Genomic DNA, 12,065 nt, shown 5'->3' with positions numbered 1-12,065 from the left:
TGAAGCTGAAATTGGCAAGTTTTGTGTTTCTAAAGAATATTGTGATTAGTTCATAAATAAACATAAAGAACATCCACTTGTTGTTTAATTTAACAAACAAAATAATGAATAAAATAAAATAAAATTGATTAAAATATACTCCGAATGTAAAAATTCAAATAAAATGCATTTGATTAATGAAATTTCTCTGTTCTGAAAAGACAGCATGGTAGGCAGAGCAAATATATTCAAAAACAGGTTACTATGCGGTTGCCGCCAAATTTATTCATTAAATAATCGTATATGTTCGTTACTAATTTTCGAACGCCAAAATCGCGATAGTTGGTCGTTGGCCAGCACTGGACGCGCCAGTTTCGTGGGCGGCTGTCGCCAGCCCTGGTAGTCAGAGGCAATCAGCTGGTTTGCGTGGTCGATTTGGTCCTATTGAAATTTTCGGTTTGGCACCGGAGCAAAAATCACATCGCAATCAAATTTCGCGTGCCCGAAGGACACACTTTTGAGTTTGGAGCAACAGCCGGAAGATCTAGCGAACCGAATAGCAAAATGTCGATGCTGGCGAGAACAGTTGGACGCACGTTCATGCAGGTAAACGGCCATCCAAACCGCAGCTCTTACATAAACACTTGCTCGCGACGCGCTGTGCGAATATTTCTGCGCTGAGGCCCAATTCTTATACGTTTCTATTTTTTTGAGGTTATAATCCTAGCCAGCCTTAACGATTCCATTCCATTCTTCTCGTTTTAGGCTGCGGCAGCACGTAGTCTGCACACCACGTCGACGGTTCGGGCTACGGTGAGTTAAATGCGCTTATTAAGCGGCATCGGATGTAACCGGAAACTAATTGATCTTGCAGGATAACTACGGCGCCAACAGGACCACCTGCACACTGATTCCCGGCGACGGTGTGGGTCCCGAGCTGGTCTACTCCCTCCAGGAGGTCTTCAAGGTAGCTATCCATCACAGATGCCATCATTCACATGCAGTATATTGGAATACTTCGCGTCTTTATTCGCTGTCGATGGCGAAGCAGACTTATAAGTCTATACTCTTTCGTCTCTTGCTCTTCTTAAAAAAGGCTATTTAAGCTTAGGAACACTGCTAGCTTGGGTTCCCATTCAAAAGTGAAGTTAATTTTTAAGATATATTAATTTTCAAGCTCGTAAGTCTGCGTTTAGTTAGAAACAATTAGATTCAAAAAGCACAGGGCTATAAAAATTAAATACTATATTTAACTCTTTACAGAGCGCATTGTATTTGATAACACTTCCATTTTTCCCGATCACGAGTGTTTTAATTATATAAATCAAAACATCAAACTTATCTGTATCGTAAAGATATGTGATAAGTGGCTACTTGAAAATATTAGTAGTTTTCGGGATTTCCGTTTTAGCTAAAAATACATGTTCTACATACATGAGATAGTTCTAACCTTGTGCGACTAAATTAAAAAGTGCTATGTAAATTCCATAACTTTTGAAGCCAAGACAATATGCATAATTATCTTATCTTGTCGTTCAGGCAGCCAGCGTTCCCGTGGACTTCGAGTGCTACTTCCTTTCCGAAATCAATCCAGTGCTAAGTGCCAAACTGGAGGATGTGGTGGCCTCCATTCAGAAAAACAAAGTGTGCATTAAGGTAAGTTTGCAACAAGATAAAATAGTGTGACAAAATCTAATCAATGTGCTCCTTTAGGGCGTTTTGGCCACACCCGACTACAGCAATGTGGGTGACCTGCAGACCCTCAACATGAAGCTCCGCAACGACCTGGACCTGTACGCCAATGTGGTGCATGTGCGCAGCTTGCCCGGTGTCAAGACCCGCCACACCAACATCGACACGGTGATTATTCGCGAGCAGACGGAGGGCGAGTACTCGGCGTTGGAGCACGAGTCGGTGCCCGGCATTGTGGAGTGCCTGAAGATTATCACCGCCAAGAAGTCCATGCGCATCGCCAAGTTCGCCTTCGATTATGCCACGAAGAACCAGCGCAAGAAGGTCACCGCCGTGCACAAGGCGAACATCATGAAGCTGGGCGATGGCCTCTTTCTACGCTCCTGCGAAGAGGTTTCCCGGCTCTATCCGCGCATCCAGTTTGAGAAGATGATCGTGGACAACACGACCATGCAGATGGTGTCCAACCCCAACCAGTTCGACGTGATGGTCACCCCCAATCTCTATGGTGCCATTGTGGACAATCTGGCCAGTGGTCTCGTGGGCGGTGCTGGTGTCGTTGCTGGTGCCTCCTACTCCTCGGAATCCGTCGTCTTTGAGCCGGTAAGATTCGCCATAAAGGCATAAAGATAATCCATAAGACACTGATTTACACGATTCTCGAGCCGAATAGTGCGAATCCACTTCAGATTCTTCTTATCTCTAATACCGATTTCCGATTGCAGGGTGCACGTCACACCTTCGCCGAGGCCGTGGGCAAGAACGTGGCCAATCCCACTGCCATGCTGCTCTGCGGCGTGAAGCTGTTGCGCCACATCAACCTGCCCACCTACGGCGAGATCATCCAGAATGCCATCAACAAGGTGCTGAACGATGGCAAGGTGCGTACCAAGGATCTGGGCGGACAATCGACCACGCAGGACTTTACCCGCGCCATCATCCTGAACATGTCCTAGATGGGCACCACTGTCATCGCCGGCGCGATCAGCAAGTCTACAACATCATGGGCAACAACGTTGGCGCTTATATAATCGACATTAGACAGTTTCTGTTGTTGCCACACCTAAATTTTGAATTGTTGAAAGAAACACCTTGAAAGTTCTTAGTTATCCTATTACGTCCAATTTTTTATTTGTCCCGATGTCTTCAGTGCATTCATTTGAGTATTATTTCCGGCGAATATTTAAGTTTAGTCCAATTGAAACGCCTGCAGACCCGCCCCGAATCCAAAAGTCGCGAATTCTTTAGTTTTACCAATTGGCAGTAATACATCGATCCTTGATTATGTTGTAATTATTTACGTATTATTTTTCCCCCCATTTTGATTTTGCAAAGATCCTAATTTACGGTCGACTTATATTTTATGTTTAACCAGTTGAAAAGCAAACAAAAAAAACCGAAAACAAATGATATTGCTAAACCAATTAACTGATAGCGGACGGCTTTGAGTGGACCCACTCCACTGGAGCTGTGAGAAAGATAACAATAAACTCAAATCTAAATTAATTATTATTTAAAAGCCATTGTCAGTTCGAGCTGTCTAAATTTTAAGTAATACAAACAAAAGAAAAAAAACCCAAACATATTTCAAACTTTTTTTGACTGGATTGAAAAACCGAAGGAGATTTCATCGCTATTCCCAACTCCTTCTCCACTTTGGCAGGGAATCCAATCCCGGATGGACCCGATGTTTTTTAGAAAACCAAAGACAAATTTATTAGTAAAGTCGATACCAAATGTAGCCGAAATAAAAAACTTAGAACACCAATAAGGACGGTAATGATTATGGAGACGACACACAGTCCCCGTCCGGCCCCAATTATTATCCACCCTTGGGCTTGGCCAGCTCGATGAGGCGTGGCGAGGCTTTGGCCTTCAGAGCCGCCGGCGATATGGCAAACGGATTCTCCCGGATGTGCGTGTTCTCGAACTCCTTGGGCTCCGCCAGCTCCTTGATCCGCGTGCTCGCCTTGTATTTGAGCGCGTTTGGCGCGATCCCGAAAGGATTCTCCTTGACGTCCGCCAGTCCCTGGTTGGCATCGCGCGTGGTCAGTGGCTCGGACATCTCCTTGATGCGGGCACTCGCTAAAGTGGAGCAATGCTATTAAAAGATCAAATAAAGTTGAGTGCGTAACTTACGCTTGTAGCGAAGGGCATTGGGCGAGACCTTCTCCGGATTCTCGTTGATGTGAACGTTATCCCGCACGACGGGCTGTGATATTTGCTTGATCCGCTTGGTCGCCTTGTAGTCCTTCATCTGGGAGGTCAGCTCCCACTTGGGCTTGATCTCCTCCAAATAGGCCTTGGGACTGGCCAGCTGCTTGAGACGCACGGGGTCGAACTCGCCCGCTCCACGATCCTGAATGAAATGGGATGTTATCAGTTTTATCAGCTGCTTATAGTTTGCATAGTTGTGATTACTTACCGGCTTTGGAACCTTTGGTGCTTGTTTTGGTTTCGCCAACTTTTCGATGTACTTCTCGTGCTTGGCCAGCTGCTTCTCCGTCTTCTTCTTCTTCTTCTTCCTGGAAGGACAAAGTATAATAGGTTTATAAATAATAATGAACATAAGATATATTAACTTACGGCTTAACCAACGGCTGGATATTCGTGAGACGACTGTACAGCGATAGATAGCTGTAGCGAAGCCACCGGTTCAGTATGGACTCCCCAATGGAGTCGCCCGCCAGGATGGCCGTCCGCCGCCGGTGAAGCAATCGACGGACGGTGGGCAGAGCCAGTTGCTCGGTGCGCGTGTGATTCTGGGCGTCACATGGTCGCACCATCTCGATGGACTTGGGAAAGGAGCAGGCGCACTTGGGCACAAAGCGGCAGGTGCGTCGCCTGGGTATGGCCATTTCCATCAGTCGCCGGCGCTTGACGAACATGCGCTCGTGGCGATGCGTCAGCTTGTCCAGCTCCTGGCCAATGTCCCGCACGAAGCACTCGGCATCGTAGGGAATGGGGTCCCGGATGGGACAGCAGTCCGGACGGACGCAGTCCTTCAGCTGCAGACAGGTGGTCACCGTCGGGCTGAGGTCGCACTTCAGTCCTTGGATGGTCATTCTGCGGATTTCCGAATTTTGGCGCACTACTTCTAAACCAATTAATGCTAACTTTTTTATTCGCTTTTGATAAAAAACATCTACGTTTATCTGAACGAGTCGAAAGATAACTTCATCTGGAGAATTTTTTGTGGCAACTAAGTACAGAAATTTTGGGATTTGACAGCAAATGAAATACATATATTTTAAATACTTACCTAAGCTGTTATTTTAAAATAAAAATGAAAATGCTATGAAAAGACGTTGTTAATCTTTAATTAATGTTTTATTGACAGTATTCATAAAAATACTGAGAGTATGCTCCAAGTTCACATCATTACAAGTTAATAGTTTTGTTTGGGGCTTGCATTCCGACAAGTTGTTAATTTTTTTAGTTTGCTCTTGGACAGCTAACGTATACCCTCTATTTTTGCTCATTCTGTTCACATATACACAAATCTCATCCTTTTCTTAAGCAATTTTTGCCCGTGTCCTTGACGTTTATTCTCAACTGGTTTCGGTTGGTTTTTTATGCTTTTTTACAATGTTTTTGCTTCGGTTAATGTAGTGTATCTCGTTACTCTGGTTGCAATTCAATTGGAATTCAGCAGTTCAGCACATGTTCTTATTTGTTCATTATTATTGGCTTCAAATTTGGTGATCGATTTATTCGTTTGTCTTGCGAACAAAATGTACATAACTTGGAAACGAAAGGGATAAGCATAATGTTAATAATAATTGTTATACACCCACATCGAACTTACGAACTTATGCAATACACTCATACCATACACAAATATGTACTATAAATTTGAATTTAGCATTTACTAGGTCATTTTTTGGTTGACAAAAATTTTGCTAATTTGAATTTACCTTATTTGGTTTGTTTTTTATTTTTTTTTCATTTTAATTTGATATTCGATTTGTTGGGAATCCCACTTGGCATTCGCTTTTTTTTATTTACACAAAAGGTCACCGCCAAAGCGAAATAATAATTAGTTCTATGTAAATTGGGGGGTTTCTCCATTTTCAATCAATTTTTGCCATCGAAATATGTATGTTCTTTTTACACTTAATCCAGTTTTAGTTTGTTAATTTCCTCGCATATCGTATACATTGTTTTTGACTTACAAATACAATTTTAATCAGAATTTATCCAAAGTTTGCATGGCCTGAAGTTTTCACTGCATTTAGATATTTTGCTCTTGTTGCTTTAGAATCTAAAGTTTAGGTTTACTTTTTGACACGCTAAATGTATATAATATATGTATATAGATTACCAAAAGGGTTGCTCCTTCATTTATGTACACACATACGATTTTCCGGTTCTGCATAATTTAGCATAGTTTCACAATTTTTGTTCGCAATTTCTAACTCGATTTTTGCCTTTTTTTTTAAGATATGCCTCAAAACATGATTTAGCTTTAGTTTTCCACGTCACACGTCGTGTGCTTTTGTGTTTACATTTTAGTGTTGATTTCATTAATAATTTCTTTAATTTAAGTTTAAATCATTTCTCCTTTTAGTTGGTCCCTGAAGCTGTGTTGAGTTTAGATGTACGATTCCTTTGGCTCGTCTGTGTAGTTAGTGCCATTTTTGATTTTTGTGGTGGAAAAATTCCAAAATTTTTCAGTGGGTTGTAGCCGAAACAATTTTCGAAAGTGTTGAGAATCAACTTAAGAACTGAACTAAAAAATCAAACTCAATTAACCGAAACTAAAGTTTCAATTGCCTTTTATTGTTGTTGTTGTTATGGTTGTTGTTGTTGGGAATTGCATCTGTTGAGTGCCAATTGATATTGTTGTTGTTGTAGTTGTTGTTGCTCATCTCTTGCATGTGAAAATGGAGCAAATATTGGCCACGTTAGAAGGGCGAAGGGTTTTTCCGCCTGCTACCATGGCCAATATTTACTTTGGGCTATTGTTCAGTTTATTCATATTCGTGTCATCTGTCAATTAGAACTATTGCGTATAATGGTATTAAGTATCTGGTTGCAATTGTTAGACGGTGCTTAATTTAATATTCATATTCGATTTTTCTTATATTCTGCAATGTGTGAACGGAAAGCCTCCTGTGCTGATAATGATGATAAATGCAAACGATAAACGAATGGTTTAACTAAAATATTTTCCATTTTATTAATAAACGTTTAATTCGTAAATATATTGTATATATCTGGTTTGTTTTTGCGTTTAAAACATAATAAGTAAATAATAAAGATAACGAAAATTATAAACTTAAACTTAGTTATGTGTGTGTTGTGTAATATAATAACAATTATGCACGCCTTATTAAACAGAAATTTTGCCTTTGCTGTTGTAAATATTAATTTAAGGTGTACAATGTATTTATTACATTTACTCGTGTGTAAATCAAATTAAGCGAAATTGTAATATGTTTATAAATTACTTATCAAATAAAACATATTTATTTTGGATTTCATTTTCAACGCAGAACAAATTAGTTTCACATTTTTCTTGCAGTTTTAAGTTTTTCTTCACTTTTCTGTTTCTTTTTAAAATCTCTGCTTTTTTGTGTTTTTTTTAGCTTTATTGCTAATACATTTTGCTGTACTTATGGGCTATTGCTAATAATAATGCGAATTCTTTTTATTGGCTTTTGTTTTCCACTAAAAAATCGTTCTTTCTTTTTGAATTTTGTAGCAATTATGTAATGCAAAAAAAAATGTTTTTTTCTGCTCTATTTTCTTTATTATAGTTTACCGAAAGTCTAATTTTATGAATTGTACTTACATCAGTTTGTTTGTTTGTTGTAAAAATAATGAAAAATATGCTCAAAACTTTTGCCTGGCTAAGATTTTGGTTGTTTTCGCTTTTTTTTACGCCAATTGCTTATAACTATTGAAGTTGTTGGTTTTACGGATTGATTGATTGATTAATTATGAATATTATTTTCTAGGGCTATTGTTGTTGTTGTAACTGTAACTGTGTGGAGCTGTGGTTGTTGTTGTTGTGTTTATAAGTTAATAATTGAAATAAAAATTGGTTTTGTTCATTATATTTTTCTTCCCATTATTAATATAATGGGTTTTTGCCTTTGCAGTTCGATTTGGTGCTGCTTCTTTTTTCCGATTCGCGATTGACGATTTCCTGTTTCCGGTTCTGAGTTTGTATCTGATTCTATTGCTTGGCTATGATCGATCCTAATTAAGTGGCTATTGTATCGTATCGGTTATGTGGCTAAGAATACAAATCTGTTTTGAAGAAACGTTTCTGTGTGTGTCTGTGTCTGGGCATCTTGTTTAAAGTTAATTGCTGTGGCTATTTCTATTTACTTGTGGCTATTTAAGTTCTGTAGTTAGAGTAGTACTATTGTTTAATAAAATTGTGGTTGCTGCTGTTGTTGTTGGTTGTAGTTGGTTGTATTTGTGGATAGAAAAAAGAAAAGTACAATCGACTTTAGGCTGCTTGGATTTAATCTGAGCTTTGGACATGTCTATGTCCCCGTTTTGTATTAATTAGTTTCATGTAATTAAGTTCTTATTATTTTTATGTTTTTTTGGCTTTTAATCAATTTTTGTTTCAATTATTTTTGGGCTATTGTTGTGGCTATTTTGTGGTTGTTATCACGTCTGGGCTATTGTTTCTTAGCAATTTTCGCTTGTGATCTTTGCTGATCTCGAGTTGTTGCGTTCGCTCAAGTTGAACTTAGGTGAAAAGTTTTGAGTTTTCTTTTTCTGGCTTGTGATTGTGATGTCTCGAACTGAGCATGTGAATGAGAATGTGAAGAATTTCAATTTTTTGGACTGAAGCGTGCGCATAATAATGAAAAAACCTATGCGTAGAGTCTAATTGCTATTTTAAAGAGTTATGTGCACTTAAAATGATTTTTGATTTTCGATCCATACGGTAGACATATGCGTTATTCATCCTTCTTGGCATCGGCAAAGAAAGCTTGTAAATTATATTAATCTTTAATGTTAATATATTTGTTGTTGGTTGCTTGGTTTTGTTTGAAACAATTGCACTATAGTTCAAATGATGTTGCCCATTTAAGAAGTCAATTAAAATAGGGAGTAATAATTCTAGTAATAATAAAAAAAGAGGAGAATACCATAAAAATGTCGTCTAATATGTACAAACCATAAATCGAGTCTAACAACGCGCTAAATAGTTTTAGTCCGTATAATAATAGAATAATAACTATAGTTACATATGTCTAGAAAATATTTGAAAGTAGAAGTTGATTGTTTTATGTGAAGAAATTTTGATTTGCCTACTATTAGGTCATAATTAATAATAATTATTTAAATCGTAATCATTTTATGCGCTTAACTAAACCGAAAAATAAACTCTAATTATACATATATGCACTTATATTCAGCAAATTTTGATTCGCATTGAACAAATTAGATTTTATACACAAATATGAGCAATTTCATGAAGCACGCTAGAAACCCTCAATATTTTTCGCTCTCAAACCATTTAAAACAATTCTATATTATGAATATATCAATTTTTTAGCTGGTTTTCCTCCCTCGCCATCATCGTTTTTTTTTTATACAAATATTAACTATTATGTTGTAGTAAAACAAAGAATAAGTAATGTATGGGTAATCAATCTTGTTTCTCTCCGAAAAATAAAACACGTACCTGAGCGTTTTCGCCTGTCCACCCAGAAACCAAAAAGGGGGCGCAACCACGCCCCCCCACGACCAGGTGCACAAGCAAAAATTCTATACAATTCAACATTCTCAAGCTGTCACTCAATTACACTCGATTGGTTTGTTTTGTTTTTGTGTTTCGAACTACCACTAGTTTGACATTTCGACTTTCGACTTCCTTTCTGCAGTTATGAACTTCCGTTAAGGTTTTAATCGCTGCTGATCCCAAATTTGGTTTTCATATTTTGGATCCGATTATCCTATCAATATAAAGTAGGGCCAAAGTGCGTTTCAGTTCTCCGTGGGCAATGGAATGCTAGTATTCTATTGCCCGTGTTGTGGGTTAGGAAACGCACTGTACTTTGCTGTCTTGGTTTTTCTTGTAAATGGTTCTTGTCATTATCAGTTGCCTTGGAATTTGTAGCTAAACTTGCTTCGAAATATTCTCATTTTTTTAACATGTTTGTGTTTTTGTTTATAACGTTTGTTTCTTAAATTTGCTTATTTAAACCGTATAATTGCACTTTATCTTGTTTATTATTTTAAGTTTGATTTTCATTCTTTTTACATCAATATTTTCGTTTTTCATTTTTTTAGCGTTGCGAAATTGTATTTATAATTTTCCTTTGTATAATTTTGCATTATAAAAGACTTTGCGTTTTTTTCCATTTAATTTTGACTTGAACTGGTAAACATTATTCCAAAATATATACAACTATATATGTTCTGAACAGTACCATCGATCTTGTCTTCTGCTTACTGTTTCCTATTCTCAGTATTCAGTTTTCAGTTTTTTTTTTCAGTGATGTGTGCCGTAGCTTAAGAAATTCTCTTGGCCAAATGCAGCGCTCGATTTTCGCGGCCAACTGCATTTTGGCCATTAGCTTGTGCTTGGTTTAGTTTCGTTTTATCCGATCTGTCTACAATTTCTTTACATGGGTGTGTGTTTCTTTATCCATTGGTTTTGTCTTTTCGCATATGCTTAGCCAACGTTATTTCAGAAAATGCTCTTCAAAATTTTGGATTATTAATCACAGATAGTGTGTCTAATATATATGTATGTATATAATAAATATGTATGTATACTTCAAATATAATTAAATTAGCAATAAATACTTTTTGATTTATTTCCATCCATTCTTTATCTACTCCCGCCTATTTTCCCTTCCATTTTTTCCATTTTTCATATAATAAACATTTTGAATTCCTTTAGGTTCGCAGAACTCTCCGCTATTATACCAAAATTCATAATTGTATTAATTTTTTTTTACATTTTTAAGCCTTAACTTTTAATTTTGTTACCTTTGATTTTGATTCTAAACCACAACATTTATGCACATCAAATGTAATTTGGGAGATTAGCCAATAAATACTTTTTTATCCAGCGCATCGTGGAAATGATAAATATATTAAATGCCTTTAAATGATTTCAATATAATTATTAAACGCATTTCGCTTGCTATTTTCCACAATTTTCCTTGCCATCCTTTGACTGTTTCTTGTATTATAATTCGCTAAATATTTTCAAATATTTCCGACAATTTTCCTCAGCTCATCTTCATTTAAATATATTGTATATCGTTTTTGTATGTTTTTTTTTTCTTTTGACACTTACTAGCTAGCACACAAAATATGTTTTTAGGTACATTTATATAATTTTTCGTCTATTTTCATTTACGCAGACATTTAGTTAGTAGTTGTTTACCCATAGATAGAATTTCAAAGTCAAACGAAATGTAGATACGTCGAAAGGAGGGCCAAAGATTTGGATTGGGGGGTTAACTGTGTAAATATGTTTTGCTCTCCTGTAAAAGAGTGTGTAGAGTGTATAAGTACATTTAAATATGTTTAGTTGCTCAAAATGATCATGTGTTTGGTTTGAGGTATACGCGTAGTGATGAAGACACACACATACATAAATATACAAATATATATCATATGGTATATAGTAATATAAAGTCTTTATATATTTATGCTTTCTTACTTTTGGTGGTTAGGCGACTGTACATGAAATGTGTGTTCTCAAAATTTGTTTTGTTTTTTGTCTCTTTTTACTTTTAAGCCGAAATCTTGAAATTTTGTTTTCAAATTTCCGTTTTAAAGCCTAAACACAGATATATATTTTTGTAATTTTTTCTTTTATTTTTTAACACCGAAACACTTTAATTTTGATTACTATATTTGAATATGTGTGAAATTTTTTTCGAATGAAAATAATTTTGAATGTTTTGGGGTGTAATATTTTGTATTCTTAGGTTTTTGAATTTTTTAAAATAAAAATGTAATTTGGGACTGATATTTCGAAAAATTGTTTTTGCTTTTTACTCTGCGTTTGCGTTTCATTTGAATTATTATTTTGTGTGCTTTGTCTCGCTTTGCTTACTAATTTATTTAATTTGTAAATGTGAAGGCAGCTTTGTTTATTGATTTCCGTTTTGTATTTTCATCTTTTGAAATCATAAAAAATGTTGAATTTTTGTGGATAATTTTGTTTTGGTTTTTGATTGTTGTTTTTTCGGTTTATATTTTTGAATTTTTGAATTTTGCTATTTCATTGTTTCATTTCTTTGTATTGTAGAGTCTTGTATTATTATTGCTTGTTTTGCTGGTTGTTGTTGTTATTGATCGGATATTGCTGTTGTTGTTGCTAGTTATTGTTGTTACTGTTGTTGTTGTTGTTATGGTCTCTTTGCTGTAGTTATTGTTGTTGTAGTTGCTGTTGTTGG

At 36.6% G+C, this 12,065-nt stretch overlaps 2 protein-coding genes across 2 annotated transcripts; one reads left to right on the top strand and one right to left on the bottom strand.

Annotated features, from left to right (window-relative positions):
• Positions 1 to 299: 299 nt before the first annotated feature.
• LOC117144299 (isocitrate dehydrogenase [NAD] subunit beta, mitochondrial) lies at positions 300 to 3,256 on the top strand. Its single transcript, XM_033309405.1, has 6 exons — positions 300 to 585; positions 745 to 792; positions 854 to 946; positions 1,519 to 1,635; positions 1,693 to 2,274; positions 2,397 to 3,256. The coding sequence occupies exons 1-6, from the start codon at positions 544 to 546 to the stop codon at positions 2,625 to 2,627; spliced, it is 1,113 nt and encodes a 370-aa protein (XP_033165296.1). The 5' UTR covers positions 300 to 543; the 3' UTR covers positions 2,628 to 3,256.
• A 53-nt stretch (positions 3,257 to 3,309) lies between these two features.
• Positions 3,310 to 4,873, bottom strand: LOC117144300. Its single transcript, XM_033309406.1, has 4 exons — positions 4,258 to 4,873; positions 4,097 to 4,196; positions 3,811 to 4,030; positions 3,310 to 3,756 (listed from the first exon to the last, which is right to left on the bottom strand). Exons 1-4 carry the CDS (start codon positions 4,734 to 4,736, stop codon positions 3,494 to 3,496), a joined length of 1,062 nt encoding a protein of 353 aa, XP_033165297.1. The 5' UTR covers positions 4,737 to 4,873; the 3' UTR covers positions 3,310 to 3,493.
• Between the last annotated feature and the right edge of the window lie 7,192 nt (positions 4,874 to 12,065).

The sequence above is a fragment of the Drosophila mauritiana genome, chromosome 3R, assembly GCF_004382145.1.
Source record: "Drosophila mauritiana strain mau12 chromosome 3R, ASM438214v1, whole genome shotgun sequence".
In the NCBI taxonomy this organism is placed as follows: domain Eukaryota; kingdom Metazoa; phylum Arthropoda; class Insecta; order Diptera; family Drosophilidae; genus Drosophila; species Drosophila mauritiana.
Note: the sequence above shows the minus strand (reverse complement) of the source record. Positions and strands in the feature narration are given on the sequence as shown.

Bases quoted from the DNA above. Each gene is read 5' to 3' on its own strand.
- LOC117144299 (XM_033309405.1), top strand. From the start codon at position 544: ATGTCGATGCTGGCGAGAACAGTTGGACGCACGTTCATGCAG. The intron at 793-853 runs GTGAGTTAAATG...TTGATCTTGCAG, and splicing joins CGTCGACGGTTCGGGCTACG to GATAACTACGGCGCCAACAG. The intron at 2,275-2,396 runs GTAAGATTCGCC...TTCCGATTGCAG, and splicing joins AATCCGTCGTCTTTGAGCCG to GGTGCACGTCACACCTTCGC.
- LOC117144300 (XM_033309406.1), bottom strand. From the start codon at position 4,736: ATGACCATCCAAGGACTGAAGTGCGACCTCAGCCCGACGGTGACCACC. The intron at 4,197-4,257 runs GTAAGTTAATAT...TTGTCCTTCCAG, and splicing joins ATCCAGCCGTTGGTTAAGCC to GAAGAAGAAGAAGAAGAAGA. The intron at 4,031-4,096 runs GTAAGTAATCAC...CATTTCATTCAG, and splicing joins CACCAAAGGTTCCAAAGCCG to GATCGTGGAGCGGGCGAGTT.